This window comes from Hippocampus comes, unplaced genomic scaffold, assembly GCF_001891065.2.
Source record: "Hippocampus comes isolate QL1 unplaced genomic scaffold, H_comes_QL1_v1.1 scaffold270, whole genome shotgun sequence".
Taxonomy (NCBI): domain Eukaryota; kingdom Metazoa; phylum Chordata; class Actinopteri; order Syngnathiformes; family Syngnathidae; genus Hippocampus; species Hippocampus comes.
This window is the reverse complement of record NW_017805631.1, coordinates 467,270-483,881: the sequence shown is the minus strand read 5'-3', so window position 1 is coordinate 483,881 and position 16,612 is coordinate 467,270. Positions and strand designations below refer to the sequence as shown.

The 16,612-nt window shown below is 43.8% G+C and overlaps 1 protein-coding gene across 4 annotated transcripts in view; it reads right to left on the bottom strand.

The window, feature by feature from the left end:
- LOC109522827 (storkhead-box protein 2) overlaps positions 1-16,612 on the bottom strand; it is a 66,280-nt gene that overhangs the window by 5,476 nt on the left and 44,192 nt on the right. For 3 of the 4 annotated variants that reach the window (XM_019881640.1, XM_019881641.1, XM_019881642.1), the window contains exons 2-3: positions 12,120-12,272; positions 1,450-3,844 (exon numbers count right to left, since the gene is read on the bottom strand). In XM_019881640.1, the coding sequence (XP_019737199.1) occupies positions 1,450-3,844; positions 12,120-12,272 (2,548 nt within the window). Of the gene's footprint in view, positions 1-1,449; positions 3,845-12,099; positions 12,273-16,612 lie in introns of those variants that run through there. The other variant, XM_019881643.1, reaches the window with a different exon arrangement.

Genomic DNA, 16,612 nt, shown 5'->3' with positions numbered 1-16,612 from the left:
TATATATATATATAAATAATGCTAAATCTCTACACAACGACCCTTTAAAGGTCACTGAAGTATTTTCTGTTAACCGCAATGATGTTTAAAAGCCATCGGGTGTCAGTAATGAGTGACCAAGTAACACAACAATTCCCCCCTGAATACAGCATCTGTCTCATTTGCTTGAACTACCAAAAACTGAGTTGCAAACCACTTGGTCCACAGGAACTTTGTGTTTCCTGGAACTTTCGGTGGGAAAGGGGATTATATGTGCACACACTGTATACATGTCCCTAGGTACTGTTCTCCTATTGGATGGCGATACGAATTTGAGGTTGCATCTGATTCAAAGTCAGATAATTCTCAAAGTCTTAAATTATTGCACGTCTCTGCCATATGCACATTGCATGAGCCATAACGAGACAACAATGTTTTTGTTTTTTAATATGTTATAGAGCCCTAATTGCCATGGAAAGGCTAATCGTGATAGTTTCAGGGGTGGAGGTGGGCCTTTGATTTGCTACACATTACTTCTGATCATTTATTGGTAGCGCCACCCACACTATCACCAGTGAGCTCTCACATTCGTCAGCCTCATAAATACCAAAACAACATTGACACAGTCCGGGTACTCACATTCGTCAGCCTCATAAATACCAAAACAACAACATTGACACAGTCCGGGTGTCCACCTTGCCTTGCGTGATGCAGAGGCTGGTTATACAACGCGAGAAGAAGAGCACAGATCTTTCTGCTCATCTATGATAAGCGCTTTTGCAGTTTCCCTTTTCTCAGGAGCCATTTTGACTGTGATGCGCTTTGTTGACTTTGTTGTTTTGCGAGGAGCCATTTTGACTGTGATGCGCTTTGTTGACTTGTTTTGCAGAAGTTCAACGTGGGACTTCCTCCTACATCCGTTCATAAAAACACAGCTGCTGCTGGCATCTACTATTAGGGTAATGTATTGTATGTAGTCGGAACTTACCCCGTACAATAACATGCACAGGCGGCTATTTTGACATGATTACAGCGACATTAACCACTTGTTGCAGAATTAAATATACGCTGCAGTTCAATAATTTGAGATACATAATGACAAAAATGAACTTATTTGAGCTTTCCATTAGTCTATCGCGTCAATCATTTATGATTAGCTGATCGAGGATGCGGAGGCAGAACTTGCAACGGATTTCACGCCACACAAGGATAAAACGACTATTCAGTTATGCACGTTTCCAATGATGGTTATGCAGCGTAAGAAGAAGCACAGCATAGATCCATCCTTCCGTCGATGCCGAAGCCCTTTGTATATCGTAAATGGGAATTTTTCTTTTCCAAAAAATTGTTCATAAAGAAGGACGCTCATAACTCGAGGTTCCACTGTATAAATGTGTGGCTATTCCAATGGCATAATCAGAAAACAATGTTACTGCATGTACAAGTGCTGGCACACATGCCAACATTTACCTTGGCGAGTTGAATCCGCTGTCAACAGTAACTGAGCTGGAGTCCATACTGTCCAGTCTGGCAGAGTGCGCCGACTGGTGATTCTGACTGGGTTCCGGAAGGTTCTCTTTAGCACCAGGGAAGGTGAGGGTTCTTTCAAACCTTCTCTGTAGATCCCTCTCCTTCTCTCGCTCCAAGAGCCACTGCATGGTGCCTGCTCCACCGCCTCCCATTCCAACACCACCTCCGCCAGTTTTGCCGTCCTCCCCTCGACTTTTAGTTCCTCCCTCCTCAATTTCGTCGTCATCTGAAACATTGTAATAGTCAAAGGAGGCCTCTGCAGCACTGGTTGTGGGTTCACTCCCTTGTATAGGAGCGGAGGGAGTCGCAACCAGAGGTTTGGGCGCATCGAAGGCCTCCTGGGAATCAAGTGCATCGCAGGATGAAGACAGAGTGGAGGAGGCAAGGACAGGGGTTTTCCTCAAGGAGCTGTATCCTGGCAAAGGAAGGCTAGGAGGTGGTTTGAAGAGTGTATCTTTACTAAAAATCTCCTTACGTTTTTCTTGACCACAGGAGGCACCGTGGGGAGGTCGCGCATTCGAAACGGGAGGATCTGGCGTCGAGAGAGGTATTGGAGGCAGGCTGCCACCTTTAGGTCCCACTTTGGAAAAGTCTTCCTTCATTTCTGGAGGATGTGGTGTTTGCCTTTCTGTTTGCCTGTCAGCGAAGCCCAATTTCAACCCATCCTGGCTACTTTTGCCAAGAGTTCCCAGCGGGCTTGGAGCTGTGAGCACAGCCTCAGACGAACCGGAGCACTGGAAGTAGCCATCGGGAGGGACGGAGTTGTGCTGTGGTTTAGGAGAGTACGTTGGCAGACTGTCCCGACTCTTACATTTCTCTAAACTCCTGCCGCCATCCAATACGAGCGATTCCCCGGGCTGCTTGGCCGAGGGGGGAGTGGCATGAGGGTAGTGACAAGAGCTCTGATTGGCTCGTAAGGTTCCGTCGTCGGTGTAGTAACGGCTTCGATCGTCGTAGTAACTGGGTGGTCCAATTAAGCCGGCTCCAAGAGGTCCTTTTGAATTTTCCATGGATCTGGAGCGTTCCTTGGCTTTGTCGCTGCGTTCATTCCTCGACTTCCTCTCCTGCGTGTGTGAGTGTGAGCGGTGGACTTTTGAGTGGTGCGCCGATGGGCCGTGGCTCGGCTCGGGGAAAGGCATTTCCGTCCGTCGTTTGGCCAGCTCTCCGGACACGTCCCACTCTGGCGTGACAGGTAGGTGGGAGGAGTCAAGGATGTTCGGGTTGCTATGTGCCAGATGAAGACGCGTCCGCTGCCGCTCTATGGCCATGGCGTGTTCCCTCGGTGACCGAGCCAGTGATGATGAGTAAGCTCGATAGTCCCTGTCCGTTAGTTCCAAATGGGAACTCTCGCTCTGCTCACCCCGAGCCACCCTTGTCTTACTATGCGAGCGGCTAAGTTTGGTCTGAGATTGCTTCCTATGTCTTCCCCCACTCCTTCTGCTCCTTGAACTGTGATTGGCTGATGATGCCTTGCTCCTCTGTGCACGCTCCTCCTCAAGGCGCTTCATGACTGCCGTATGCCGGGCAAGGTTCTCCACGGTGAGATCGGGGTTGATTCTGCGGATAATCTCCATCTCTATATGACGCGGGAGCTGGCTGGGTGTCTCTTCATCACGAAGGGGCCACTCCTCGGGGGGGAACTGTGCTGAGAAGGTGGCCAGCTGCTTGGTCTTGTCCTTCTTAAAGCTCAGACGGAACAGCTTCAATCCAAACTTACGACTCGCTGTACCGCTTCCTGGCTGCTTCTCGAGCTCACCAGTCCCTCCTCCACCTCCTCCCCCTCCTCCTCCACGATGCTTTGTGAGCGTGTCCGTCTTGAAGGGGAACCCGAGGGTGCTGCGGCTCTTTTCGGCGTTGCCTCCCGCTGGCTGAGGAGGCGACTGTGGAGAGTGCGGGGACGAATATGCCTCCCGGTGGTCTTTGGGGGATCTGAGCTGCAGAGTTGTGTGGTGACTGGGGGGGTCGTCTCCACGGTAGGTGTTGTTGAAAAAGGAATCCACAACTCCGCCTCCCCCACCGTGGTTCTGGTTGGATTTCGGGTGACTTCGATCTCGCACGCCGCCAGAAGTGGATGGGGTGATGGTGCCAGAGAGAGGAGAAGTGCACTGAGTCTGCTGATTCTGCTGCTGATTCTGATGTTGCGGCTGTTGGTGCCGGTCAGCGGATCGCTCATCTAAGTGGTACCACTTGGAGCTAGTTCGGATCAGGCTTGGAGTGATGAAGTAAGTTTGAGGAGTTACGATAAAATATCCGTCAGGTGTCGGGTAGATCTTCCGTTCACGGACCAACATGTTAAGTGTGTGGTGCAGGACCTCCTCCGTTGGGGTGGGAACACCTGAGAAAAGGTTGAAACAAGAATTAGTTGGAAAAGGGGCAAGTCACACTAATCCAATTATTAGGGCCTTTTTATTGGATTGCACTTGCACGCTTTTTTTTTGAGTCGGTGCAACAAACAAAGAGCGGAGTGGGGAATGAATTTCATCTCATTGTCGTTGGTATGGATCAAGTTCCGATGACGCTTGTCCTCATTCGGGTCACAAATAACCTGCAGACTACCCAAGCCAAGATGACTTTTTGTTTTTTGTTTATTTTAAATAAAACCTATTTTCTTTTTTTTTAATTTTCCTATATTTTCTTGGCCACAACACATAACCAAACCCCACTCATCACCAAAAGAACACAATACCTACAAGTATTGTGGTGGCAACATCATGCTTTAGGGGATGTCTTTAGCTGGAGCTTGGGCTTTAGTCAATGAGAAGGAACTTATGTGAACAAAACCAAGTCCACAATTTCCCAAAACCAGTCATGGTGAGCGCACAAAACCCTTCAGCCTGCTGGGGAAAAAGCCCCCAAAAAAGTCAAGGAAAGGCTACTGTGAATCACTTCCAGGTGTGTGCTGGATCCCATTTATCATGTGTTTGAATATGATGATTGTCAGTTTATTTAAGAGGTTCTAAGTCTGTGTGCACAACTGAGCAACCACTACCTTAGTTGTTTATTTTGACTTTGAAAAGTTTAGTTTCCCTTGAAAAGAATTTTTTCAATTGAGTCAGACCGGTTGAAGGTCACATGAAAAAAAAAAGGATTTATCTTCATCAATTGTTTTCATATTACAAAACACAGCATTTGAGCAAGGCAGAGCAAGATTTTTTACAGTACAAAGGCTTTTCTGTTCAACTAATCTGTAAAAATTTATTTCCAACTGCATTTTGTCTCCATTTAATAGCAGTGTCGTGACTGACAAGCTTTCAGTCATTTTGTGTGTGTGTTTTTTTTTTTTTTTTTTAATCCAACTTCTTTGTGCTGCTATATCAATGTAAACTTCCCAGGCCCTTCAGACTCACGATTGCTGGCCAGTACTAAAACCCGACAATTGAAATGTCTGATGGCAATATTATTTATAGGCCATACTGCTCCTACCCAAATGGTCAAGCCCAAATCGCTTGCTCCCCTCCCTCTAACTTCTTCATCTCTCTCACTATCTCCGTTCTCTCTCACTTTATCAGTCTGCTGGTATTACTGGCACTTACATCACAGCAGCCTCTTGGCCCAGGCAGGATGATGCAACTTGATGCACACAGACAAGCTGCTGCAGTGCAGTATGCATGCATGAAACTGGGCACACACGCACACACCAACTCTTCAACAATTTGCATTCATTTCCCGAAAGACGTAACGATAAAATGTTCACCTCCCAACAATTGATCTGCGCGCACACACACACACACACACACACACACACACACACACACACACACACACACACACACACACACACACACACACACACACACGTTACCTTTGGCACCCCTTGGATAAAAGTACAAACAAGTACAAATAAGACAATTGTACACATCCGAACACTTTCGTTTTGTGGGTAAATCGGCATGAGATGAAATTGTGTCTCACCTTAATAATACTCATTTGGACAGTAATTACATTTTACATTATTTCAAGTCATGAAAATGTTCATACACTCTGTATGGTATATGAAACCAACTACCTGTACTTAAGCTGAATATCAGATTAACGCGCTTAGCAAATGTCACACATTATAAAATAATCTCATACAGTACCTAGATTGTACCGCTGTCAATCAAACATTTCCTTCTGGTAATTATCATGATCAGATGTCAGAATTGTGAAATCAGTCTGAGGAAACGACTCAAATACGAATGTCAACCCAATGCCAGCTGCTAGACAGACAGTTGTGTGTTTGTTTGTGTGTGTGTGTGTGTGTGCGTGCGTGTCCATGAATGCGTGTGCACGTGTGTTTGGCGTTTTTATGTTTCCTTTCATTACATCATGCAAATGCAGTTGCTTTGGTAACATGATGCAAATTCACTAACGAGGAAAATCCAGCGCTCTGACACACATGCTTATGGACTCAGACTGTGTGTGTGTGTGTGTGTGTGTGTGTGTGTGTGTGTGTGTGTGTGTGTGTGTGTGTGTGTGCGTGCGCGCGCGCGTACGTGTGTGCGTGCGTGCGTGTGTGTGTGTGCATGCACTCGTCTGCTCGTAACTGTGTGTACATTCGTGTCTGAAACTGTGCTTCGTTTTCAGTGACAATCTCTAAAATTGCACAGAAATAATGAGTGCACTGAACAAATGTAAAATGGTTTCTTAGGCTTGATTGACACTTCATGGTTCAAATGACAGAATTCTGTTTTGGGTTTTTTTTCATTCCCAAGGGGAACATTTCGGATATGTGGCATGGCAACATAAAAAGAGAAAAACGAAAATGCAACAAAAAAATCTGACTCATTCTCATTTTTTAAAAAAGGCCTCTTTGGTTCCCTTTACACTGCACATCCAAGTGATGAATTTCGATTTAATGCCTACACTGTATGTCACGCGACTATTATTTATTTATTGATTTATTTATTTTTGCATTTCGCCACTATCAGATGGAAATCTTGCAGAAGGAGAATCTAATGTTCCACATTATGAAGCTAGTCAAAATGTTTATGTAATGGAGGAAAGAAAGGATTTTCTGTTGATGAAACCTTTGAAATACTGTCGTCAAATGGAAAGTAATGAAGACACTGGACATTTCAAGACAACTTAAAGGAGGAGCTTGCAGGAAAAAAAAAAGACAATCTTTTGTCATTCTGTATATGTTCAAGCTGTCTGTATGAATATTATTAAAGCAATCCTTTGATTGCTTTAATAATAATAATAGTCCTCTGTGGCCCCATCTTATGCCTCTAATTTGATTTTTGTATAAATACCGGTACCCTTTTTTTTTTTTTTAAATACACCCTAGACATGTTCTTTTATCATTCGTGGAACTTTTTTTTTTTTTTTAAAGGTCATTCAACACACTTTCAAAACAATACAATCACGCTGAAGCAGATAAATAAATTGAGAGAGAGCAAAAAACTGCCCACATTGTACATTTATGTTGAACTAGCACGGTGGCGAACGACTGCAACACATCTTCCTGAGGACCTCTTCGCTTCGCAAACAAGGCGCTTGATGTAAAATACACAAAATTCAGTCCCCAATCATACCTGTATAATGCAGCAACAATTCGTAATTTACAACATGAGACATATCACTGGCATTGGGCTGGAACCTCCAATGTAACAATTTGTTCAATTTCATATTTTTTCCCCAAATCGATACGACTGGTCCGTCCTCATGCATGAGTGTTATTTTTACAAATTAGCGACCAATCTAAAGCGTTGAAAACGGCTTGCTACCTTTGATGATGCAATGTTAATGGAAGAACAATCATGCCGTTTTTGGGGTCTCTTGAAAAGTGTCGATTCTGAAGGTACAAGGCACCCACCCAACAATATGTAGTGTACATCACATTGTGTAGTTGTACGCTTTTTTTTTGTAATTGCGTTGATATCTCGTTTCGCCCTAATATCGACGATCGAGTCTGCATAAACGAGAAACTGTCTTAGCTGCTAAAATACTGGGACTGTGAAAACTGAACTGGATATAAGAGGGCTTTACTGTATTTCAAAACTTGTCACACCGTGCCAAGAAAAGCCTATCGGTGATTGGTCTAACAGGAGTGGCCAAAGCGTGTCCCAGTCATTCATTGTCATGCACGCACACGCAAGGGCTTGCGCTTATCGGTACTTTTCTGGGGCAGATTGTTTAAGAAGTTTAAACCAGAAGCAACGTATAAAATACAAACGAGGCAGAAGTAAAATACAAGAAATGCAACAGCAAACTGACTAACATTATGCGGTCATGCAGAGATTATTGCACCTAAATATCCATCCATCCATCCATCCATTTTCTGATCCGCTTATCCTCACAAGGGTCGCGGGGGGTGCTGGAGCCTATCCCAGCCGTCTTCAGGCAGTAGGCGGGGGCACCCTGAACCGGTTGCCAGCCAATTGCAAGGCACACAGAGACGAACAACCATCCACGCTCACACTCACACCGAGGGACAATTTCGAGAGCTCAATCAGCCTGCCATGCATGCTTTTGGAATGTTGGAGGAAACCGGAGTACCCGGAGAAAACCCACGCAGGCCCGTGGAGAACATGCAAACTCCACACAGGGAAGCCGGAGCTGGAATTGAACTCTGCACTGTGAGGTCGACGCGCTAACCACTGGAACACCGGGCCGCCCGTACCTAAATATAAGGATTAAAAACAAAACCTTAAAGGCATATGGAACTGTTAAACTACCTAACCAATCAAGTGTTGTATTGATGGAAAAAAAGTTCACCATTCTGCAAGATGCGATTGACTTGTCAATGTTGACTCAAAGTTATCCATGGTGACCAAAAGTAAGAATGAAATGGTCCGTTGAGTGGAACAGAAAGAACATGATATGATATTTGTCATTGACCAGATTGCAGACCGAATCACATCTGCACCTTCACGCAGTGATCCCCAACCCCCGGTCCACCGACCGGTACTGGTCCGAGGTTCATTAGGTACCAGGCCACACAGAAAGAATAAATAACTTAGATTACTTCTGTTTTATTCATTTCAGAATCTCAAAGATGTTTTATTTTGAAAAAAAAAAACCCGGATTCTGTTACATCTGTCTACACTGTCACTCTTGATGCAGGTCAAGACGCGCATCTCAGTCTCGTGACAGGGTACCGCTAAAATGAAACCCAGGAGCTAGCAAAATGAGTAAAATACAAGCGTCCTACCTTGCATTTTTTTTTTTACTTACAGCACCAAATCAGGTGACTTTTCCTGCTCTATTTTCATTTGCAAATTGAAGAAGTACCCAGAAACTAATACAGAGCAAGAGGTAAACAATGACCAAACATGCAACTAAACGCGCATCTGATGGGCATGGCATGGTGTTAGCTTCCAAAGATGAAGCTATTTTGACCACAGAAGTTCCTCGCCATTGTTCGTTTGGTGCTTATGTCCTCAAAAACGGCAACTTAACAACCCTGTTGAATTACTTGAACAAGTACCACCCAACTGATAATGTATAAAGTAGAAAGATGCGAGTGCAGTTTGGACAGCCTGCACACACTGCATGAGCAGTTTAGCCACTAGGAACCAGTCCAGTGGCCACCAGACTAAAGCAGCGATCAATGGTGTCATTTTTTTTTATCATGCACATTTGCGAGTAGCAATGACCCTCACACTGTTAGTTGGGTAATACCTTAAAAATTATGGTTACATTTTAAGTCATTATTCCGAAGGGCCAGCTCCGGCCTCCCTGTGTGGAGTTTGCATGTTCTCCCTGGGCCTGCGTGGGTTTTCTCCGGGGTCTCCGGTTTCGTCCCACATTCCAAAAACATACATGTCAGGCTGATTGAACACTCAAAATTGTCACTAGGTGTGAGTGTAAGCGTGGATGGTTGTTCGTTTCTGTGTGCCCTGCGATTGGCTGGCAACCGGTTCAGGGTGTTCCCCGCCTACTGCCCGAAGACGGCTGGGATAGGCTCCAGCACCCCCCGCGACTCGAGGGAGGAAAAAAGTGGTTCAGAAAGTGAATGAATATTCCAAAGGAATTTATTTTTAGTAAGGCCAAACAAAAAAGATAGTGTGTTTCCGTTAACAAGAAATTTCAGCATAGGGTCGGTAGGTCGGACAAAGCTTTTTTTGTTTAATCTTTTTTTTCCCCATCAAAAATTTAAACAAAATAACCATAAAACAAGAAGACATTGAACTGGCCGCTGTGCGGCCGGCGCCGCCGCCGCTGATTTAGTTTTCTCCCGGCTCCGGACTCGGGGGGCCGGGGCACGCCGCCGCCTCCGCCGTCTTCCTCCGCCGTCCTCCTCCGCCCTCGGTTTTTACTCGGCCCATGGTGTTCATCAAATAGTTCGCTTTATTTTTTCGATACATCAATGGATGCTATTTCTTAACATTGCGGTGCGAGCATGCGACTGTAACACAAAAAACGCAGTTTAAACTGTCGTCGGAGATCGCGGCTGCCGCCATGTTTCAATGTTGTTGACAGACGACAGGGCAAACAATGCACGCGCTCAACGTGAATATATCGAGAGTTTGCACCGATGTAAACCCTCTACACAAAAATGTAGAGGGTTGTTTGACAAAAATGCCGACCGTAAAGTCTTTTTTCGACGTAGAAATTCTCGGTCGGTCGGGTTACCGGAAACACACTACTTTTTTTTTCTGCGCCTAATTCACTTTGTGTTCCAGTGAAACTCGTCTACAATGAAACCTACATGGGCGAAAATATCCCTAGTGTGAAAAATCTTCATGCATGGAAGCCATTCCCACTTTTCTGCTCCCCCTACAACGAAAAGTCCCCCTGTTGCGTAATACGAAATCTTTTTCTCTGCCCTTGCCTCGCAACGAGGTTCACTACAACGAAAACAAGCCTTCCGCAAAAGTCTAATCTGACCTCAGCCTGACACAGCGACTCCTACTGCTTCGCTCCGAAATGGCAACAGCAACCACCACACTGGTTGACACATGTGCAGTAGTACAGGAAGTATTTTTTATTGTTAGTTTCAGACGCAGCACGAACGTTGCATTGCTAAAATGGCTATAAAACGGACCTTTGCATGCCAAGGAGTTTAGAAAAGAGCTCTGACGCTTGAAGACAGGGTAAAAGTGATCAAAATGAAAGATGGAGGAAGCAAAGTAAAAGACATTATGCAAGAAATTGATGTAAGTGAAAGTGAATGCTGATCGTAAATTTTGCAATTTCTTTCCCGTTTTTTTCTTTCTACACTGGTTATATGAGGTGTCAAATAAGTGTATGCTCATACGTATGCACTATTGAAATAAAAATAAAGAGTACACATATACGTTTTTTTGTGTGTGTGTGTGTGTGTGTGTGTGTGTGTGTGTGTGTGTGTGTGTGTGTGTTTACATGTGAGATAAAATTTGCTATAGTGAAAAGTCCCCTGTTGTGAAAACATGTTATCGTTGTCGAGGAGTTTCACTGTACTTGTTTTGTTGTTGTTCAACATTTGTTGTGCTGTTGAGTAAAACGTGTATTAATAACTTGCTCTGTTTATCACCATCACCTTTTTAATTTACCGGTGGTTTGATTAAAAACTTTACTTCATATCTTAATAAAATGTTCACGTTCTCTCTAATGCAGGGGTGCCCAATCAGCTGATCACGATCGACCAGTACCCCGAGGACCTGTCTCAAGTCAATCGCGAAGAGTGTAGGGGGAAATGTTTTTTTAAAAAAAAGTGTTTCTGTGTGCGTGTTATAAATATTCTATATTTTTGTGTTAGGATGCGGTGTGCACTGTTTCACTTTCACACTAAAAGTATTTAACAAAATTTTATTACAAAAAGGGGCGGCACGGTGGCCAGCGCGTCGACCTTACAGTGCGGAGGTGCAGGGTTCGATTGCGGCTCCGGCCTCCCTGTGTGCAGTTTGCACGTTCTCCCCGAGCCTGCGTGGGTTTTCTCCGGGTACTCCGGTTTCTTCCCACATTCCAAAAACATGCATGACAGGCTGACTGAACACTCGAAATTGTCCCTAGGTGTGAGTGTGAGCGTGGATGGTTGTTTGTCTGTGTGTGCCCTGCAGCACCCCCCGCGACCCTTGTGAGGATAAAGCGGATCGGAAAATGGATGAATAATTTAAAAAAGGGGGTCACTTTTAACCTACAGTGGCACATGATCTGCATCACCGAAGTTGTTAGCGGTCAGCAGTCTGCAATTGCAGCTTGCAATCAAAGCTGTTGCGCCATCTAATTTTTTATTATCATTTTTTTTTCTCAATCAAAGTTTGTTTCATCTGCAATTTACCAATGGCACTGGCAAAGAATGGGAATCTGGAGCGCCAGGAGAAGCATTTGAAAACGGTGCACGTACGTACGATAGTTTCTGCAGTTAACACGCTGCAAAAGTGCATCCGCGTCAGGTCTCTATTAAGGTAGGCAGGGACTTCATTTTCACAAACTCACAAACTATTGTATGTACTTTATTTTTTGGGGGGTCACGCCTGCTCTAAAGCAATGTAAAGTCGAGCTAACAGCTCTTAGCCTCGCATACCAGATTGTGACAAACCATTCTGAACAGTGTCACTTGGTGGAATTCTGCCTTTAATATACAGTATACGGATAGGAAAAGGCAATAACAACTCAGGATCACAATTTTATTCCTACACTAATGTAACATTTTGATATCAGCGGGAATGATCTGGGTTTTACCTTATGTAAAGTGGTGTTACCTGGAAAACATGTCTGCAGGTGTTCCGTTAGGGCCTCCTGGGTGACAGGCTTGTGCGCAGAGTTCATAGCAGAGATAGCCAATACCAGTACTTCTCCCAGAGGGATGAACTGGGATTGGCTGATCGGGGACATACTGATGGGTGACACATCACCTGTGAATAGACGAGTCACAATAATTAACAGGCAATTATCAGCTACAACTTAACCATTTATGCTTACTGCACTAACAAACACAAGTTCGAAAGAAGTTCTGGCATTTGTTCAGACACAAAGGAAGACTTGCTGCACTCGATGTTTAACCCTTTCATGCACCCTCTAACTTCCATCCATCCATCCATTTTCCGATCGGCTTTATTCTCCCAAGGGTCGTGGGGGGTGCTGGAGCCTATCCCAGCCGTCTTCGGGTAGTAGACGGGGGACACCCTGAACTGGTTGCCAGCCAATCACAGCCACACACAGATGAACATCCATTTATGCTCACAATTACACATAGGGGCAATTTTGAGTGTTCAAGCTGCATATTCAATGCATGTTTTTGGAATGTGGGAGGAAACCGGAGTTCCCGGAGAAAACCCACGCAGGCCCAAGGAGAACATGCAAACTCCACACAGGGAGGCCGGAGCCGGAATTGAACCCGGTACCTCTGCACTATAAGGTCGACGCATTAAGCACTGCACCACCGGGCCGCCCTACCCTGTAATTTGGTAACATAATAAGCTGTCCACTGTAGTAACCGCTGTCCCTGAAAGGGTTAAGGCCAAATAAACAATTTATGTGACTTACTCAGTCACTTACCTACATGTTTCATGAGCTGATCTAAACACAAGATATTACCAGATGTACCTGGTCAAATATCCTGATCAGATATCCGTGGGCTTTCATTGTTTTCAAGAATAAAGCTACACTCTTTACATCTCAGAAGTCAGGTCGCATTGTGGAGCCAGACCTCCCTCCTGTTACTGTATGAAGAGCTATTTCCCAAAACCATCAATCTATTTAGTCTGAGAAAATAAAATGGAATTGCCTTGCACAACAAATTTTATGAATATAAATCGAAATTACTCATTGGCCTGTTTAACCTAAAATAATATAGTGGTCGTGGTACCTTGACTTTTTGAACTTAATTCATTCAATAAGTGTCTCTAAAAAGAAACAAAACTTCTGTTGTGTGTGTTTTTTTGAGAAGAAGATTACTCACAGTATTAAAACACATGGTAATAACATTCTTTGTGATAATTCATTCGACATTGTGGCACACCTTCTGGCCAAAAGGGCCGCATAATACATATCATATAAATTACGTTGATTTGATGACAGATGCAAAAAAGACCATTGCAACTAAGTCACAATAATATCAGCGGTTTTTCGCAGGTCATTCACAATCTATATGCGAGTCGGAAAAAATGTCAACTCAGCCAGATACGTCGACCACAAAAACATGTCGACAAAAAAATGTTGGCCCGCTTGGGTCACATCATGTTACGGCATCCGGGTTAGTCAAACTGCTCATCATCGTCTATTCTGCAGTCAAGCTATGAGCTTCTCCCTGTTGGGGTGTACCCCGCCCTTGCCCAAAATCAGCTGGGATCGGCTTCAGCCACCTGCAAACCTAATGAGATGGTCGCAGCTGGGCGCGCTGTTAGAACCGACTACCATTTGAGAGCTCTTAATCATTTCGGCTTCCTTTTGAAAAATTGGTGTGCAGTGAGCAAACATTTTGAACATCTGACGGAACACCTTCCGTCATTTTCGCCCAGTCCCGACTCGTAAATGGAAACTGGCACACCATCTCGTCATGATTTCATCATTGTTTCACTGCCATCAAAAAAAAAAAATAATAATAATCAAGGAAATCATCTCACGACAAACATGTTGATTCATATTTTTGGGAGTAATATAATCCTATTTCTATAAATGTCATAGCACAATTTTAAAACATTTCATTTTCACTGACCCCATGCAATTACACCATAGACAACTAGAGGTCCACGAGCCCCCACTTGAGAAAAACTGCACTGTACAATCACACGGTTGTAATGAGTCATTTTGTTTTGTAATAAGGGTGTACACCACCTACTGCTCGGAGATGGCTGGGATAGGCTCCAGCATGCCCATGACCCTCGTAAGGATAAGCGATCCAGATTATGGATAGATGGATTCATGCACTTAATGAGAGCTACAAGGGGTGCACAGTGACACGCTTTTTACTTAGTGCCCTCAGTATTCGGACGCCACATTGCTGAAAAACCTTGTGTTGAAGGTTACATTTAAATAACATGCAGTTGGTTGGACATGACACATTGTTGCTCCAAAAAGTGATATTTGAGTGAATCATTTGCCGTGTTGAAGAAAAGTTTGCGTTTCATGTTTTTGAATAATTTTTGATTACAATTATGCATAACTGCCATTATCTGACCTCGCTCTCAGCAAGCAATATTCCCTCTAATGTTCCATGTGTCTGAGCATTCACACAAACTTCCTTGAGTATTCCTTGGAACACAGTGTGCAACATCAGACATGCACACGGGGGCCACACCAGTAAACACACCTGTCCAAAACCTGCGATCTCAACAAGTTAAATCATTTTCACATCAAAATAGAACATATCATTGAATGGAGATTTATGACACGCATAAAATAGGCCCAGGTTTGTTACTTTTATTTCAGCACACGGGTTACTTTAAGCATATTAATTGAACCAATGTGGATAACAACCATTGCGCATTTGACAAAACACAAAAATTTCTAGTCACTTGACCTTTGAAATGCACGAAAGATCCTCATTCAAGTGGCTTGTAATCTATGCCCATATTTGGACTTCCTGAACGAAGCAGTCGTACGTCGCCAGCAGCCTCTCGTAGTCTGTAGTGTGTGTGAGTGAATGTGTGTCAATGTATCCATCAAACTATCGGCGAACAACTGAGTGCGCACCCTCGGTCGCACTCCTGAAACTGTAATGGAAGTGTCCTGTTTGTAGATTAAAGTAGGGTGGAAATGACGGAATGAGTGTAGAAATGGAGTGTGTGCGTGGTGCGCCCGAGCTGTCACCGGGTGCGCTGAGAGGGTGAGAGAATTGCTCATGCGCGCAGCTGAGAGGGAATATTGTCAGCAAGTACTCAAATGCTTGTACTTATACTCGGCCGGGAAAAAAAGGGGCTTCTTAGCATCCCTACGAGGTGCCAAACTTCAGATAGCAGATAGCAGACTCAGGGACGGTAGAATGGACACCATGGTTATCAAAAAACAAAAGCCCACTCATGAGTCAAACTTTTGTTCAACATATAAGTAAGTCAGCAAAGCAAAACAAAACGGAGAGACCGTTTGTAACTCCAGAAAACGTGTAAGTTACCTTACTATATACATACCTATCTATCTGTTTTACACTACGCAAAATCTAGTAGTTCTGCATGAAGCTAATGTGAAACTAATGTCATTTAATTAATGATAATGTCTGCAGTATGGAAATATTCAATTGTGGAAAAAGGAGACAGTGCAACTGTGACATGCAATGGGTGCAAATTTGAGTATTTCGCTTGGCAAAAAAAGATCTCGCGCTTGACACAACAAATTTAGTATGCCACCTGAAAAACTGATGTGCCACAGTTTCTGAGAAAATATATCGTCATGCGTTATTACTATTATTTCTTTTAACTGAGACAGGTTCAATAATCATGCTCATTAATCTGGGAAAAGTAATTTGTCACAAGTCCATCATTCATTCAGTTATTCAAAAATGTAAACCACTCTTTACTGTAATTTGCACGTCTAAACTGGAGTGGAAGGAAAACCCACTGCGTTCACCCCAATGTCAGATTAAAACACGACAGCACACTTTGGAAAAGATTGAAGTCTAATTTGTGAGAAGGGGGTGATCGGAGAACACATCATCTTTGGGGAAAAAAGAACATTGGAAACCGAAGAAATGCTTCTAAGTTACCACTGAACGAACCCTAAGACTTTTGTGACATTGTGCTTTTGGAAGACAAGATGAAAATGGCGATATCTGGCCATACTACAGAGCATCCAGGCATCACATACAAAGTGTCAAGTGGGGTGCTAAAAGAATGATGATTTGGGCTTCTTTTCTTACCACAGGACCACAAGAATGCAGACTGCATCTTGCAGTCATTGAATGAACTTTGGCCATTTTCACTCTGCTATACGTGACACTCATCAGATTTTTTTTTAATGCAGTGTGAACAGTACACCTCGATTTTTTTTCAAATCCGACCTGGACCTCTTTCGTTTGCGGATACAAATCAGATATGTATCAGAGTAGGAACACTCATCCACAGAAATCCAACCTATACATTATCAAAAGCGAAATCCTCTCTGCTTGGTTGCGAAAGGAGTGCTTGGGAGACGACTGACAATGTGAATATGAGAAGTTGTATGAGATAGAGCAAACATCAAACGTTTTGTCCACCACTTTGTTTTAAGCGATAAACAGTGCTACTTGTATCCCTTAATATATGACTTTGGTCATATATAT